Raw genomic sequence first — 18235 nt, 5'->3', positions numbered from 1 at the left:
TACCGAAGCAAAAAACGTTCTCTCATAATTTAATCGACGGCCTGTCGACACTGGCCGCTGACTCTGGCCGGTGAGCAACGTGCCAGGTAGGGAACTCTCCGGCTTTCCTTCCGGGACTTCACGTGGTGAGGTACGCGTTCCTTATTCCATAAAAGGTTCATGAGCACCTTGTGAAAGGCGATGCCCTATAATCCCTTACCATGCGTTATACGTAGTACTTAAATAATTCCTCTCTTTCTTGTATGTATATGTTTCATATTTTCGATTTTCAATTCCGATCGTACATATATATATATATATATATATATATATAACAATGATACATCAATCGTTACATCGATATTAGAATTAGATTCTTTTATTTTTATAAATTCGTTTAACATTCACCAAATAATATTTTACATTTTGGATCGAATATTTATTATATTCACAGATTTAATCTCAAATGAAATCGTTAGATATTAATTAATGAAATTAAAAGAATTTGTAAAATTTAATTGATTCTATGTTATCTAATCCTTCTTTTTCTCTTTTTCTTTTTTTTTTTTTTCTTTTCTTTCGTTACGTGTCTGAAATAAAAATGCAACCGTACATTCTTCTACACTTTGTTTTTAATAAGCATCGAATAAAAGAATTGAATGTTAATATTTGCTTATTAAGAAAAAAAAAAAAAAAAAAAAGAAAAAATGTAATAAGTTCTTGAACGATAGATATACGTAATGTTATATATCCAGTCATACATTTTTCAATATAAAATGAAATCTTTCGTATTATTCTTAATCGTATAAATCGTATCACTTGTATATAATAATAATAATAAAGACATAAATATAACGTGAAAAGTATTACTCTAAGGAAGTCTAACTTGAAATAATCTCAGGAAGGCCGAAAATAATGTTATCGAAATAATATCTCATACGTTTATAACAGGTACCCTATCTGTAAGTTATATAAGATACGTATATGTAACGAACATATAGATAACTGATTTATTTGATAAATATATTTAATCATATAACATACTTTCTATTCCAAATGGAACGTTTAGAAAATTTTAAATATGGTGTAAAAAATTTCATCAAAAGTCGAAGTAAAAGATCAAAAGGGGCGTGGGAAGGGGGAGAGGGGGAGGGGGGAAAGAAAAAAAACTACAGAAAGAAGAAAGAAATGAATAAATTTGATTGCAATGTCGCTTTATAACATTATAAATTTTCTTTATCGCTCGTGTCGATCGAATCTCGACGATGACGTAAACAAGCAACATATTTTCATTCATCGATAAATGCTGAATGAAGGATTTTTATTTACAAAAGGAACATCGATCCAAACGAACGGCACCTTGCTCGCACACATATTTCTTTTTCATTGTGCGCAAAACGTACGATATAATTTTTTTTCTTCTTTGTTCTTTTTTTTTTTTTTTTTTTTTTTTTTTTTTTTTTTTTCATATCCTCGATTACGAAAGGACCAAAGTAAATCTTTTTTCGCGATTTGAATTCGATCGTTGCTGTGCCATTTAACACGTAAACTATTCCAGTAGAACGATATTACAAAGCCGTTAAACGTGCCACGAAATATATTATATACCTATCCTCTCGTGTCATTGAAAGCATTCGACGAATTTAAATGACGCGTGTATTATAACGGACTTCGAACGTTGACGACGCATCGTTGTCCGACTTTCTTCACTAACGTTCCTGAACTAACTGGACCTTGCTTTATTTCAGGTACCATCAAGACGACGTTACTTTCCGGAAGTAATTTTAACGTAACATGGCACCTCTCTTATCCTCACAAGGTATGTTAAAAATTCAATTATTATTATTATTATTATTATTATTATTATTATTATTATTATTATTATTATTATTATTATTATTATTATTATTATTATTTGAAATGAATTAGAAAAGTAAATGATTTTATAATTTTTAACAGCGTTCAAGTGATTTCTATTGAAACATATTTTTAAAACAATAAATGACATGAAAGTCAATTGTACGAATCTATAGATTCATCATCTAATGGTGCTTATAACTTTCGATAGATAAAAGTAAGATAAAAGAGAGTTAGATTTTATCGTACCTTCTTACATTAGATTTAATACTTAATAAAAAGTAATCTTTGGATCAAAGTATATCTTTGGATCATTCAAAAGTCATCGCGAAAGTAATCTTCAAATTGTTTTGAATAAATTTTGTAAAATTGCATTTTGAAATAAGTCACAATCGACGAAATTATTATAAAGAATGACGATAGGTTCGATTATAGCAATAAAATATAGAGAATATTAGAAATCATTTTTACAATAGGTTTCGATAAGAAATTATTTCTAAATAGGATATTGCAGATGACTAATAAAAATGTTTTAACAAATTCTCGGTAATAGTCATGCCAGAAACACGAATTCCTTAGAACTTAGCTCATAAGTTAAAGAAAGAAAAAAAAACGTGAGCCTTATACGTTGTTGAAAAAAAGAAAAAAAAACAAACAAACAAACAAAGATTATCCGGTTTCAGAGATTACTTTTGTGAGTCACTATAGATCCATCCTTCGTAGTATAATAATTTAAAATATCTATAAATCACGATGTAGAAAAAATCGTTCATTATATATATATATATATATATATATATATATATATATATATATATATATATATTTAAAAATCTGTGTGTGTGTGTGTGTGTGTACATATATGTTATAACTTTTTATCTTATCTCTTATAAAAGGCAACGAAGCACGGAAAACTCGTGAAAAATCATGTTAATCCGTTACGCGAGGAATCGGATAAAATCATATCCGCATAGTATTATTTCACTTCGATACTTTCCCTCGGTATAGTTCGTGCTAGGCCGGTTTGCAGGTGCGTCATTAAAACGAATGAACGAACGAATGAACGAACGAACGAACGAATGAAAGCGTTTGGATCGTGTCCGACATTGACCGCGGATTCAATCGATTCGATTTTAATGATTTTACTTTAAGTATAATACTACGATATTAAATATATTTGATTTAAATATACACGATAGACAACACATATAACTACATTTATTTATAATATTATATGATATAATTTTATTTTGATGAAATCTTTAACAAAACATAAAATGACGGACTTCGTAATACTTGGTCTTTTTTTACGTAACAATGATTGTTACAAATAATGTTAACCGAAATTAATTTATCTTTTTGATTTTATCATATCAAAATTAAGTCTATTAAAAGTATATAATGATTTTCTTTTTTCTTTTTTTTTTTTTTATTTTTTTATTTTTATTTTTAAATTACTTTTTTTAAATCGATAAATGTAATAAACGTTATTTCGATAATTCTAAATTTTTTTGATTAAAGAAATATTATTTCTACAAATATACTATGATTAACTGATTGCATACTCAATGAACAATTTTTAAATTTCTATTAATCAAAAGATCTTCTTATATAATTACTTAAAAACCTTCATTAAATAAGATTACTTTGATATTCAGATAGGTGAAAAATAATCGTATACTTATTGATTATACTGATTTCTTTGTCTTATAGAATAATAATACGGAACATTATTCAGAAATATTGAAACATATTTTATTATCAGATAAAAGTATGAAATTATTTGATATTATTTGAATTTTTCAATCGATGGAATTATATGATTTATCCAATATGAATTTGGTATTTATATCATTTTCGATAATTTCCAATATTATTATTATTATTATTATTATTATTATTATTATTTTAAAATAATGAATTAGAAAAAGAGAGAGTATCGTTAAGGATAAAGGCAATTGAACGGGATATACTATGGAATCTCTCTCTCTCTCTCTCTCTCTTTTTCTCTGTTTAATGTTCCATGCAAACGTTAATGGTATTTGCCATCGACAATAGATACTCTCTTTCTCTTTACGAGCGCATTTAACATGCGCAACACAATCGTTTCGGACCGACTCTGACAATGAGCCAGCAAATCGTCGTGAAAGCGCGCATTTCGAATTTTCTCGCGACCGTAACCCGTAACGCAAGCGAGGAGAGATAGATTAGAACGGTATTTTTTTTCGTTTCATTTTTTCTTTTTTATTTTTTTCTTCTTTCTTTTCTTTTCTCCTATCCCAAATCATTTCAAAGTTTTTCGTATCTCCGAACTTATAATAGAAAAGAATTGGGGAAAAAAAAGGTGTACAACTATTGAAAAGGATGATGAGTCTAGTTTTCGAGACAACAAAAGTGAGAATATTCGAATAAGTCTATTCCATTTTGTATTGTTTTTTTTTTCTTACTCTTCTTTCTTTCTTTCTCTCTTTCTTTCTATCTTTCTTTCTTTCTTTCTATCTATCTTTCTTTCTATCTTTTTCATTACGGAAACGATGCTATCGGTTGATGCGTTCCGCATGAACTTTTTTCCCAGCTCGTTGGGACGGAGCGCGGGAAAGGCACGAATCCTACATCTTTTCAAACTAGTTGCTATCCCACGTAATGCTTTGAGGAAAAAGAACAAAAAAAAATAATAATAATAAAAGTACGATGATCTAGATGTTCACGAAAATAAAAACGAAAACAAAAATAAAAAACGAATTAGAAAAAAAATTGATATAACATTCTTCCTTAAGTTTCGTTTCTTTCGAGCTTCTTATATATAAATACATATATATATATATATTTTTTTTTAATATCCTTTTAACTTTCAATCTTGTTCTACGTATACGGACATATGTAAAAGATTTTTGAATTGTTCCTTTGTGTGTTTTATTTTTTTTTTACATATGGCATCATCGCATAATATAAATATACATCTTGCTATTCAATCGCGTTATCTTATCCCCTTCTCTTTTCCTGTTTTCTTCTCTTTTTAATTAATTAATTAATGCACAACGTAACACTGTGTGTCAAATCAACAAAAGATTCGTTTATAACATCGACGTAATCTAGATAATATCGCACGATAAACGATTTATAAAAGATGAATTATAAAAACTATTTTAATTATATTAAAACCTTATGATTATATTACATGATGATAAATTCTTTATGTAATAAAATGAAAAACAAAAAATGGAAATAAATCTAAGAAATTTTTCTCCGTGAAAGAAAAAAAAAGAAAAAAGAAAAAAGCAAAAAAAAAAGAAAAAGAAAACAACGAAAGAATTAACCTTCGAATTATCCTATCGCTTTTATTCCTTTCCCACCATATATAGAAGGTATCGACGTTAATGATAATGACATAATAATAATAATGACAAAAGAAAAACATTAACCGAATTGGGTGGCGCGGAAACATACGTTGGCCCCTTCATATTATGCATGACGAGTAGCTCGAAGGAGCGTAGGCGTCCAATGCGTTATCAAATTGTCTATGAGCGTTCACTATAAAGAGAAAAATAAAGAGAAAGAGAGACAAAGAGAAACAGACGGACAGAGAGAAAAAGAGAGAGAGAGAGAGAGAGAGAGAGAGAAACATAGAAAAGAACTACAGAGTAGTCGGCCTATGACGCCGAGTGCTCGTCGCTCAAGGTAACGCGTGCTGAATAATTCAGAAGCAAATTTTTGCTGGTATGTGACGTCCGTACTCTCCATCTACACATAGAAGCTCATATAGTATGTAGGTAGGTAGGTAGGTTGGTTGGTTGGTTGGTTCGTTGGTTGGTTGGTTGGTTGGTTGGATGACTGAAAAGGAGGTAGAGTAAAGACTGTTTTACGTTGCTTAAATATACGTGTACGTATATATGTGTATGTATTTATATTTATACATATATATATTTAAGTGTATGTGTATGTGTGTGTGTCTATACGCATATGTACGCGGCATCCATTTCGTTGGTAAAGACAGGTATGTCAAATACCGTAAATCGAATATCGTCGTTTAACTCGTATGACCAAACGAATATATACCAAAGGTGACAACGTCTTTATGCTTACTCAAAGGCTTCATATTCATTCTTACCGGTTCTCTGGATGATCTTACGGAATGTTGACCCGATGAATATTCGTCTGGCAATTGGTATGATAAAATTATTTGAATAATTTTGATATTATCATAAATTTATCATTAAGAAGAAATGGAAATAGAATTTGAATTATTTCGATACTGATGATTATTGAGAATTATTAATTATCGTTAGGTATTTTTTAAAGATCATTGAAATAGGTTTATTTAAATTATCGTTAGTTAAAGGAAGCAATTTGTATGATCGTTTATTTTTTAATATATTAAAAGTAATGTTATTAATTTATAGATAATGATTATAATAATTGGCAATTACCTATAACTAATAATTCGTTATTTTAATTATTTAATCGTTCGAGATTATTCTTTATATATATATTTATATATATTTATATTATGAAATTTCAAGAGAATATTTCAAACACTTTATTGCATATTTACTTTTTGAAATAATCTTAAGAAAAGAAAATGACAGCGTAAAAATTGTTAACTACATACGTCCGCAAGCGAATTATTTCCGGCGGAAGGATATAGATAATCTCCTTTAGAATTTACGAAAGTAAAGTCTTATAATTCATCTCGGCAATTTATCAGTAATATATCACGGTTTGTTAAACTGTGATATGTATGAAATCAATTTTGTTAAATTGAAAAGTTATCTTATTTAACAATCAGATATCGAAATGAAATAAATTAATTTAATAGATAGTAAATTTTTTACAATAATTTTTTCCTCCTTTTTATTTTATCGGTTTAACTTAAACGATTGACACTGATAAATCTTGATTGAATTTATTTGAAAAAAAAAATCTTTAACGATACATACATATGTACGTATGATATATACATAAATGAACGAGTACTTGTATTGTATCCATCTTGAAAATAACTTTTACATAAGAACAAAGAGAACCGGACGATGACCGCACAATAATTCAGTGACTCGATGTGTGCATCGAAAGGTGCAGTACGTGTGGGATCAAATTATATAACAGATCGTTGAAAGATTTTACCTTGAACAATAAATCCGTTTAAGATAATATAGGGATTGTATAGATATGGATAGAAAAAAATTTTCCAGTATTAAAGCACACTTTTGTAAACATGATTTTCGTACAATTTGTTTATTGCATAAAGCGCTATTATTAGAAAACTATTTTGATAGAACTGAACAACAAATCAAAATATTTTTCTTTTATATATTATACGATGAAATTTAATAGATATATCTATACTTTGAAATAGTTAATATTTTTTCTTTTCTTTTTTTTCTCAATATAATTTTATTTTTATTATTATTTGAAATTTTAATGTGTTGTAGAAAGAATGAGGTAGAATTTCTTTTTATTTACTTTATATGCGATTCATTTAAATGGATTTGATTACAAATTTATATTTTGTCATTTTTGAGACGACTGACTCCTCCTATTCGTTAATCCGCCATTGCAACAGACGATTAGTGTCATAATCATTTCTTCTTTTTTTTTTTTTTTTTATTCCAGGGTGGATTTCGACTTCAAATTCTCGATGGCCTTGACAGACCTTTGATCGATTTAACACCGGTTACACAACACAGCGAATTCGTCGAAGAGGATGCTACGTGAGTTTGATCAAAAACATCGTGATAATTAATCTTTGATAAATCTTTTAATAAATATTTTTCTTTTGCAATTTTCCAGAGCCCAAAGTTACCACGTACAATTGCCACAAAATTTTACCTGTACCGACTGCACGATCAGACTCCTTCGAAAAGCTGAAGAATGGGGCTCCAGTTATAGATTTTGGTCCTGTGCAGATATCGACGTGAGTTCAATAAAAATAATATTAAAGTACTCTTACTGGAGTAAATGATCAATAAAAAAAAAAAAAAAGAAAAAAAAAAAGAAACGAACAAACAAAAAAGATTGTTAATAAAAAAGAACATAGTTCATTGTTTTTCAAAAATTAATTAATTCATTAATTATATTTATCTTAGCAAATGCAAATCATGACAATATCAAATTATATCATATATGCAGGTGTTCAAAATTTATTGATAACTCCCCAACCTCCCCCCCAACCCATCCAACCCTATGAAATTTTCAAAACTTCTGTTAAATAAATCCGTTCACGTGTCATTGAATGTGAATGCACATTCAATGACACGAATAAAATATCATTCTTGTTTATCGGTTTATGACGAATGTTAATTAACAGGGAAAGATGGGGGGAGGGGAAACAAATTGAAAATTTATATCTAATGAATTTTCGTTGAATTTTTACGATAGATACTCGATAGAAAGATCTACAGGGAAGACTGCAACGGACACGGAAGGTACCTCCTCGGCAGATGTAGATGCGATCGTTTTTATCATGGCGCAAGGTGCGAATTTAAGGAGGAGTGCCTCGACGACACCGATTGTGGTACCCAGGGCACGTGCATCGACAATGGCGGTACGACCGCACCCACCAAGCTCTGCTACTGCAACATCGGTTGGTTCGGACCGGGTTGTGCAAAAAGTGAGTTTCGATGGACAAATCATCCGAACGAGAAAATAAATTCATTTCGAGCGACAACGATAACAATAAAAACGAAATATATCGTTGATGAATAAATCCATTGACGAAATAAAATTGATCCGTTTCATTTTTAATAAATTATCAACGCGATAAGCGGATGAAATTTTTCGGACTATAAACTATAATGTTCTTTATATATAAATAACTATGTCATCGTTAATGCGGAAATCTATCAAAATTGTATTCGAATAGTTAAAACGTGAATGCTAAATGAACGAATTCATTCTCTCTCTCTCTCTCATACACACACACACGCTCTTTCTCTCTCTCTCTCTCTCTCTCTCTCTCTCTCTCTCTCTCTCTCTCTCTCTCTCTCTCTCTCTCTCTCTCTCTCTCTCTCTCTCTCTCTCTTTCTCATAATAGTGCGTTCACCAATTTATATAACATTATTTACATAACAATATATATTAACGTTTTTACACTTTTCATCGTAATAACATATGTAACGTGACTCTCTTTGTCATTTAAGTTTTTATACTTTTTATTCCAGAGTCATTACTAGAGACATTACATAATTCATCAATCGTCATTATCACCCCGGGATATTTCTTTGTTGATTATTAATCATAACGACTAACTAAGTGAGATAGCAACAACGGACGTATTTATCTTCCCTTCCTCTTTCGTCAATACTTAATTAAATGGTAATTAAGAAACTGGAAAATGAAAAAAAAAGAAAAAACGAGAGAGAGAGAGAGAAAAGAAAAAATCAGGAGGAAGTTGAAGAGGAAGAAAAATAATACGAAATTGATAAATTTCAATTTGTTTTGCAGGATCACCGATAAAAACGATCGATTTGGATTTAGAATCTTACACGATGAAGCGATTCTCAGATGACGTAACCTTCTACTGGAGGATTTTATGGACGAGCATGGAATTGGAAGGTGTCCTCGTAGCAAACAGTACTACTTGGATCGGTATTGGTTGGAGACCGAGCAATTTATCTCCAGCATGTCGAGCCTTTCCTGAAATAAATGATCCACCAAAAGATGAACCACTGCCAAAGCCCGAACCTAAATCCGAACCAGAACCAAAACCTGAATCGGAAAGAAGGATTACGGAAAGTAAAAGCAAATTGACGAGTGAACCACTTACGAGTGAACTTTTAGATGAACCTAAAGCCGAGCCAGAACCAGAACCAATACCAATACCAGAGCCTGAACACGATAGCGAAAGATCCGGTGCTAAAAGGAGATCAGCTAAAGTCGATGGTACAACGTTCGTGACTTATCGACCAGATGATGTTACCGTACAAACTAGCGTGACTTATCGAGTTAGCACAAAACAAGGTTGACATCATTCTATTTGATATAATTTTTATTCTAGTAGTAATAAGTATTACGTAATTAAATGCCATACGTATATGATTAACGTCTACATTTTGTCGTAACAGGTCGTAAACGCAGATCATCTGAAACAGAAACATTACCTTCGAACGGTATGTAAACATAGTTTTTAAATTATTAGATTATGAAAAAGAGTATTTAATATCCATTGCTAGCTTGTAGCATATTCATAGGGCAAATTAGTGGTTCGCTTAAAAATTTTACAGCAGTATTATTATATAAAACTATATATGTATATTTAAATAGAATTCCCTCCGCTCGCTCAAGACACGACGCACGAGGTGATGGTCTATTTTAGTTCAAGTAGTTAGTTGCACGTTGTTCCATGCTTTGTTGCACAGGTGAGCGCGCAACCGAGTCGGCCACCATCATCGGCACAGAGCCAGAACCCAACTCCGAACCGGAACCTCAATCTGTGCCAGAATCCAAATCTCAACGAGAACCTAAATCCAAGTTAGATTCATCGTCGGTGCCAGAACCTAAATCTGAACCAGAGCCTATATCAAATCCTGAATCCATATCTGAGCCTGTGCCTGAACCTAAATCCGAGCCAGAACCAAAGTCAGAACCTGAACCGAAATCCAAACCAGAGCCCAAAACCGAACCAGAACCAAAGTCAGAACCTGAACCGAAATCTGAACCTGAGCCCAAATCAGAGCCAGAACCAAAGTCAGAACCTGAACCGAAATCTGAACCTGAACCTGAACCGAAATCCGAACCGGAACCAAAGTCAGAACCTGAACCTAAATCGGAACCAGAGCCAAAATCCGAGCCAGAACCCAAATCCGAGCCTGAACCAGAGCCAAAATCTGAACCGGAACCTACTTCCGAGCCGGAGCCAAAGTCTGAACCTACCTCAGAACCGAATATGGGAGCAACGAAAGGTAATGAGGCATTTTAATGCTTGTTTCCGCATGTAACGTACACGCTGATAAATCACGCGCGTAATAATAAATAAAATTTACTTTGATTGCAACGAGGCTCGCAAATAAATATTTCTGTCATAAGAACCTTGATAAATGGACGCCACAAGTATAACTTGGTATGATTGCATAACTAACGTTGCATAAACGCTAAAATATGCAGAAATTTATAATCGAGGATATATTCGAATGTAAATATTGGTATGTGGATGCGTTCGATTGATGCAATCTACGAGAAAAAAGCAAGTTATGTGAAAAAAAAAATTTTATAAATATAAAAATCCAACTCGTAGTACTCATCTGTATCAACAAGAATGTAATGAATAGTTTGAAAGAAATTATTGTACAAGTAGTATAGTATTACACATATGCAAATATATATATATATATATATATATATATATATATATATATATATAATCACTATTAACGTCGTTAAAAAAAAATCATCCGAACTTGGCAAATCTTAATTTGATATTTTTATTTTTTTTTTTTTTTACGTGCAGCATCGATACCATCTATGGGACATAAATACACTCCAAAACACGACTTTAATCCTATGGATTGCACGGATATAATAATCGGTACGGCAAGAGGTATGACACATAGAATTGGAGATTATTACACCAGGGATAGATCGACGCCCCGTCAAGACAATTATTGGGGTGGAAAGGACAGTTTAACAGCAGCCATGGGTTTTGAACGAGATGGTGTCACTACGATACTTTTCAGAAGAAAACTAGAAACAAACGAGCCAACGGATCATGCTATTCGGGAAGGTAGTATGCATGTGATATGGGCCAAGGGTCAAGAGCCAGGTCAATACATTCACTATCCGCCGAGTGGTATTGAAAAATCCAAAGTCTCCGTTAAAGAATTTTATAAGGTCGATGAATTGAAATATCACGGACATAATTCCCAAAGAGGTGTTACGACCATCGACTTCTTCGGTAAATAAAAAATAAAATACTTTGAAAAGGGAAATAAATAAATAAATAAATAAATAAAATTCAAATTCAAATTATAAAACGAAATAATCAACGATTAATAATATTTTCATAGAAAATAATGGCGAAGAAGAGGAGGTTAACGTGCCTGTACCAGGTGGTGGTTGCGGTGGTTCATGGCAATATCCAAAACATTGTTCGGTTGAAAATCGTACATGCGAGTACGCCATAGAATGGAATTACAAAGCAAAATTGGTAAATTGTTCTTTGAACAATTAATACCTTTTATCATTGTTAACTATTGTTCGTAAAATAAATTAAATATGATTAACTTTTTAGGATCAAATATCCTTTGTTATTTCAACAACGAATACTAGCAGTTGGACCGGAGTTGGATTTTCCAACGACGACAAAATGGTGATTTCATCAATTAACTTCTTTATCCAAGCTCCTATTTTTGTTTCTTATTTTTTTTGCTAATATCTAATACATCATATTTCATTTTTAGACACAAACGGATGCGGTATTAGGATGGGTTGATACAACCAATGGTCGAGAATTCGTCATGGATACTTGGATGAGCGGTTACAATCCTCCTCTGTTAGATCCTTCCCAGGATATTTATAATACACACGGACGTATCGAGGATGGAATTATGACAATACGATTTTCAAGAAAACGAATTACAAAGGATACCACCAGGGATTTTTCATTCACCGACGATCATTGCCTGTACATGATGTATCCTGTAAAAGGTGGCAAGTTCAATGCAGTTAACAAAAAGATTCAAAAGCATAATGCTCCACCGATGGTCTCTCGTAAAAAAATCTGCATAAGATCTTGCGGCGCAGAAGGTATTAATCAATGATTAAAATAATCAAAATTACAATTATCGTTCGTCTCCTAATTTATTCATTTCTAATTTATTTAGAGATAGAAGTGATAACGACACCAGCTCCACCAAGATTGTACTATGACATTGAAGTTAAATTAATCCATCTCGGCGATAGTTTTGTACCACCGTCACAGGATAGTCCCGATTTTGAAATAATATCAAACACTATAACGGAGAGTTTTGGCCCGGTTTTCGAAAACCTTCCTGGTTATTATCGGATAAATCTCGAGGAATTGAAACGGTAGATAGATATTTGTTACATCGTAAATCTATAGATTGAACAGTTGTGTATAAAATGTTTGTACTCTCTCTCTTTTCTTTTTTCTTTTTTTCTTATGTTTAACGCATTATTATTCCCAGAGATGAAGAACAAAATGGAGCAGTGGCGCGCATGAAATTGACACTGGACAAAAACGAAATAAAAGGTAGAGCTTTAAATCCATTGGATGCAACAGCAGCTACAGAAAAGGCATTAAAGAAAGCTCTCATTAACGGAAAGGTCGGTGCCCTCTCCGTTGATCCTCAGTATCTAGTCATCAGAGCACCTCGTAGTAAGTATTATGATATTCAAATAACATTTAGAGATTAGAAACGTGTAACGTGATCGATTGAAGATTGATTAATTCCATTACTATGATATCCGATAAGTTCATTATTCGCATATCATTCATTTATATCTTTTGACATTGCATAATTAACAATGATGTTCGTGTCAATTGTGATTACTTTTCGTATTTTCAAAAGAGTTAAAAAATAAAAAAAATGATCACGTTGTCATGATTTGTATTTAATAGAAATCTATATTAATGCAATTTATAATCATATATGATTTTTCATTGATAGTAACCGAAGAAAATGAAGTAATCGAAGAAGACGATCGACCATTCAAACCGACTTTCCTATTAAGCGAAACAAAGTTATACATCGTCGTTGGATGCGTTGCTGCATTAGTAGCACTTGCAGTCTTACAAGCTATTTGTACACTTTACAAATCGTCAGTGAAGCGTTCTACCAAGGTACATACGTCCTACGTAAAGGAAGAGAAAAGGAAAAAAAAAAGAATAGCAAAAGAAAAAAGAAATTTAAGAAAATCAAAACGATCCGTCATCATCTTGTCCCTTTCTTCTTCTTCTTCTTCTTCTTCTTCTTCTTCTTCTTCTTCTTCTTCTTCTTCTTCATCTTCTTTTTCTTCTTTTTTCTTTTTTCCTTTTCTTTGCCTAGATGATTTTCTCTATCGCCAATCCTACATTTACTGAAGTGTTAGCTCTACCAGCTTGACGTGTATTATCCCAACTTTCAATTTTAACAGCCATCTTCTCTCGTAACAATGAATTAATTTACAATCGATCGTATTAAATCGGCTAGATCCCTAGATCGAATTTAGCCATTCGTTAACACGTTTTTACACGAAAATCTTTGATCATATTTTTTTTTTCTTTTTTTTTTGTTTTTGTTTTGTCTTATTTTCAATTTTCACTTTCATAACAAAAATCCCTGTTCCGTGCTTTTATGTTTATCTCGAAGTACGTCTCTTGCTTTTGCTTCTGTTGTTGCATGATTGCGCTCTCCTCGCGATCGTCACAAATAAAGAGGGTCTACTCGCTGCCTCTGGCTTACTCCGACGCGGCCAACCCGATTCATCGAACTAACGCGACGCGGTCCCATCGACAAAACGGCGATCAGCATCATCACTACAACTACCACCATCATCATCATCATCATCATCACCAACTCCGGCATCATCAGCATGCTACGAACGAAAAACATCGGCCTAATCCCAGCTGGTAGAGCTCGCACTTCAGATACAATCGACGCGCGAAATATTCATCGTTTCCTCGTTTTCTCACTAATCAAGGTATCGCTACATATCTCTCTCTATCTCTCTCTGTCTCTCTCTCTCTCTCTCTGTCTCTTTCTCTTTCTCTCTCTTTGTTTGTCTGTCTGTCTATCTATCTTCTTCTTTCTTTATCTTTGCCATTCCTTCTCATTTATCCTGGCAATAACTCGCTTTTCTAACTCCTCTCATTCGTAAATCTTTATCTTTAGGCATTTATTACACGAGTCCACATAACTGTAAGAAAATGATATAAACACAGATAATAGATCGGATTTGTTAATTGAATAGACTTATAGGTAAAATTATAAATTGAATAATCCACAAAGAGAATAATTAAATATTATAATTCTTATTAATAGGATCGTCTTATAAGCAATAATGCATGGAAAGATTATTCCTCCGGAGCGAACACAAATTTTGGATTTGAATCATTCGAGACCGAAGAGAAGACACATCCACCACCAGTATCCAGTCTTCCAAGACCCAGAGATATTACTGGGAATGGTACCAGCCTTGGTCACGACACTGTAGAAGGTCCCAATAGAATGATCAGTCCAAGAGCGACTTACAGTTTACCTCGTGCACCAGGTTCTAGAAATAACGCACCGACACCGATGCAACCAGGATATTATACTCAAGATCGTAGGAGTCAGTATCAACGAACGAAGGGTCTTCAAGGTACGACGAACAACGTGGCTGCACAAGCAAATCAACCGGACTTTTACTTCATGCCTAGTCAACGTAAATACAGCGGCGAGGTTGTGCGCGTTTACGTTGATTACGAGAGTCAAATGCCAAAATGAGAAAAGGCAAAGCTCTAAAAATGAAGGAAAGGAAAAGCCGTATAAAAAAAAAAAAAGAGAAGAAAAAGAATTAAGAAAGAAAGAAAGAAAAAGTGCGTTTGGTATTGTGACTTTTCATAAAAATGACTAATCTTTTTCTCGCTTCAGTGAAGCTGTCTGTAAATAAGTGGAAAAAAAAGTAGAAAAGAAAAAAAAATTAATAATTATAATAATAATAATAATAATGATAATAATAATGATGATAATAATAATAATAATAATTATTATAATTATAATTATAATAATGATAATGATAATAAATTCTCAGAGAGCTTGTAGGAGCTTTCCTGCTTTATAAACGAAGGGACTTTTACTTTCAGAAGCTTTCGCTCGACAGCTCTATTGAGAATATCGTGTACGTAACGAATGTATGTACGTACGTATGTGTGTGTGTATGTGTGTGTGTGTGTATGTACTGCATATAAGGAATGTGCTTCTATATGAAGACGAAAAAATGGGAAAAGAAAAGAAAAGAAAAAAAAAAAAGAAATATATGAAGAAAAGTGGAAGCGATACAAACTCACAGGAGCCGCCGCTTTCGACCAAAGAGTTAATCGATAGTGTGTGCGCGTGCGCGAGCACATACGCATGCCAAATCGTGCGCGATTTTGTACAAAAGTGCGAGAAAATGAAAAAAAAAAAAGAGAGAGAAAAACGATCGACCAGTCTCAATGGAGAGACATTAACAAACGCACACCGTTATAAAATATATCTCGACTTCAGATCGAAAAAAAAAAAATAAAAATAAATAAAAAAGATACGCGTGTTGCGTTATATACTATATTAATGTACATATTAAAATTTTATATATATATATATATATGTGTGTGTGTATATATATACACATATATATATATGTGTGTATATATATATATATACACTCACACATATATATTATGTATGCGTAAATGATACGAATAGCAAGCAACACTGCACGCTGACGTTTGCGCAAATAAAACGTTTGTACATTTTTTTTTCTTTTTCTTTTTCTAAATCGATTTACGATACTTATCATCTCTCTTGTACAAAAACAGAATGTGCACGAAGATTAGAGAATTTTTAATCACGCAATACTAAAATATATAATAAAATATGATGAATCACGTGAGATTTATATCATCGTTCATATATATTCTTGGATTATTGATCGATCGACGAGCTAACTAACTAACTAACTAAATAATTAACCATAACCGTAAAAGGAATTGGTTGGAATATGTCGGATCGTAAATAAATAGAAATGTTGGATAAAATTAACGATAATACTTGTAATAATCATAATAACGATAGTAGCAGCAGTAGTAACGATGGCAATAGTATTACAGTATTAATTACAGTGTAATGTCGTTAACAACGGCGTCGATGGCGCGGCAAGACTTCCGATATCATTTGGTAATTGGTGATTTATAATTGTAATAAGGCGACGCCAAAGGTAAGTTGTTCTCCGTACCTCCGAAATGGTTGTGATGAGTGAAATCGGAAGTCAAATATTAACGCCAACATTGCCCCGTCGACCCTATATCATAATGTTATAATGTAACTAGTAGTATCGAGCACATTTCCGGGCCTACCATAAGATTGTTTTTTCTTCTTTTTCTTTTTTTGTTCTTTTTTTTTTCCTTTGTTTTTATTTATTTACTTTTTTTATTTGTTTGTTTGTTTGTTCTTTCTTTCATTTTTTCTTTCTCTCTTTCTGCACTTTCGTCGATCATGTGCACGAAGATTACACATAGGAGAGAAACCACCAAGTTCCGTCACTTTTGACTTGACGTTCCTTCACTCTCTACTCCATCTACCTCTCTCCCAATCACTCTGATTTTCTTGTTTCAGAAGAACGATACTAAAATATGTGATGAACGTATGCGCGACCGACCATCATACTAATGCATTAAGATTAATTGCAACAAATAAGATTTGTTTTTCTTTCTTGTAACCACTAATCACGGGCGGGCAAGCGCACGCGCAATCGCATTCTCCGAAACAGACAAATCGTATTGGCAATTATAATAACTGACTTCTTTCATTTTTGTCCGTTCGGCACAGATTAATCATACGTAACGCCATATCCAGATCGCCATTTTGAATGCATTTTGCGTACGCTGCTTCATCATCGCCATCATCATCATCATCATCATCATCATCACCGTCATCATCATAATCATGTCATCACCATTATTATCATGACTCTCGCGCCCTTTACTTTCTCTCTTCTGAACGTTAATTACACGGATATTTTTTTTCTTCTCCAAACGTACACATCGGGCAGCATCACACACACACACACATACTTGCATACACACATGCACGCACGCGCGCGCAGGCAGTACACGTGCGCGCATATATATATATGTCTGTATGTATGTATATACATATGCAACGCACACAAACACGCGCGCGCATGCGCGCGAACGTAAACGAACGCGCACGCTTATGACGCACACACACACACACACACACATATACACACGGAGGATACATCAGCACATCATTTTTCTATCGATCAAAGCAATGTAGTCAAGAGTACGAACAGACGAACGTCTAGGTAAATGGAGCGAACACCATATTAAGGCTTAATTTAACTCGTTCGTAAATGTTAATTTCCGCGCGTTTATCCACAATCTCCCATTTTTTATTTATTTTATTTTATTTTATTTTATTTTATTTTCTCCCTTCTAATTTTTCCATCTTACTATATTTTTCTTTCATTTCCTTTTTTTCTTTTTCTTTCTTTTACGCAATAACATACACTGTGGCATATAATGCTTTTATTCTCTCTCGCTCCCTCTCTCTCTCGTTCTCTCTCACTCTTTTTCTCCCTCTTTCTCTTTCTTACATACCTAATACGCATATACACATGCACACACATACATACACATATACATACATGTTCTCTCTCTCTCTCTCGCTCTCTCTCTCTCTCTCTCTCTCTCTCTCTCTCT

The 18235-nt window shown here is 32.7% G+C and overlaps 1 protein-coding gene across 5 annotated transcripts in view; it reads left to right on the top strand.

Annotated features, from left to right (window-relative positions):
- LOC124425772 overlaps window positions 1–18124 on the top strand; it is a 30094-nt gene extending 11970 nt beyond the window's left edge. For 3 of the 5 annotated variants that reach the window (XM_046966627.1, XM_046966626.1, XM_046966628.1), the window contains 15 exons: window positions 1728–1798; window positions 7450–7547; window positions 7627–7750; window positions 8215–8446; window positions 9280–9795; window positions 9900–9944; window positions 10194–10736; window positions 11282–11725; window positions 11838–11977; window positions 12062–12139; window positions 12231–12576; window positions 12654–12858; window positions 12978–13168; window positions 13461–13633; window positions 14814–18124. In XM_046966627.1, coding sequence (XP_046822583.1) covers window positions 1728–1798; window positions 7450–7547; window positions 7627–7750; window positions 8215–8446; window positions 9280–9795; window positions 9900–9944; window positions 10194–10736; window positions 11282–11725; window positions 11838–11977; window positions 12062–12139; window positions 12231–12576; window positions 12654–12858; window positions 12978–13168; window positions 13461–13633; window positions 14814–15257 — 3650 coding nt within the window. In that variant the 3' untranslated portion in view covers window positions 15258–18124. Of the gene's footprint in view, window positions 1–1727; window positions 1799–5648; window positions 5679–7449; window positions 7548–7626; window positions 7751–8214; window positions 8447–9279; window positions 9796–9899; window positions 9945–10193; window positions 10737–11281; window positions 11726–11837; window positions 11978–12061; window positions 12140–12230; window positions 12577–12653; window positions 12859–12977; window positions 13169–13460; window positions 13634–14207; window positions 14473–14813 lie in introns of those variants that run through there. The other 2 variants (XR_006942570.1, XM_046966629.1) reach the window with 2 other exon arrangements.
- Window positions 18125–18235: the final 111 nt, after the last annotated feature.

The sequence above is a fragment of the Vespa crabro genome, chromosome 7, assembly GCF_910589235.1.
Source record: "Vespa crabro chromosome 7, iyVesCrab1.2, whole genome shotgun sequence".
Taxonomy (NCBI): Eukaryota; Metazoa; Arthropoda; class Insecta; order Hymenoptera; family Vespidae; genus Vespa; species Vespa crabro.
Note: the sequence above shows the minus strand (reverse complement) of the source record. Positions and strands in the feature narration are given on the sequence as shown.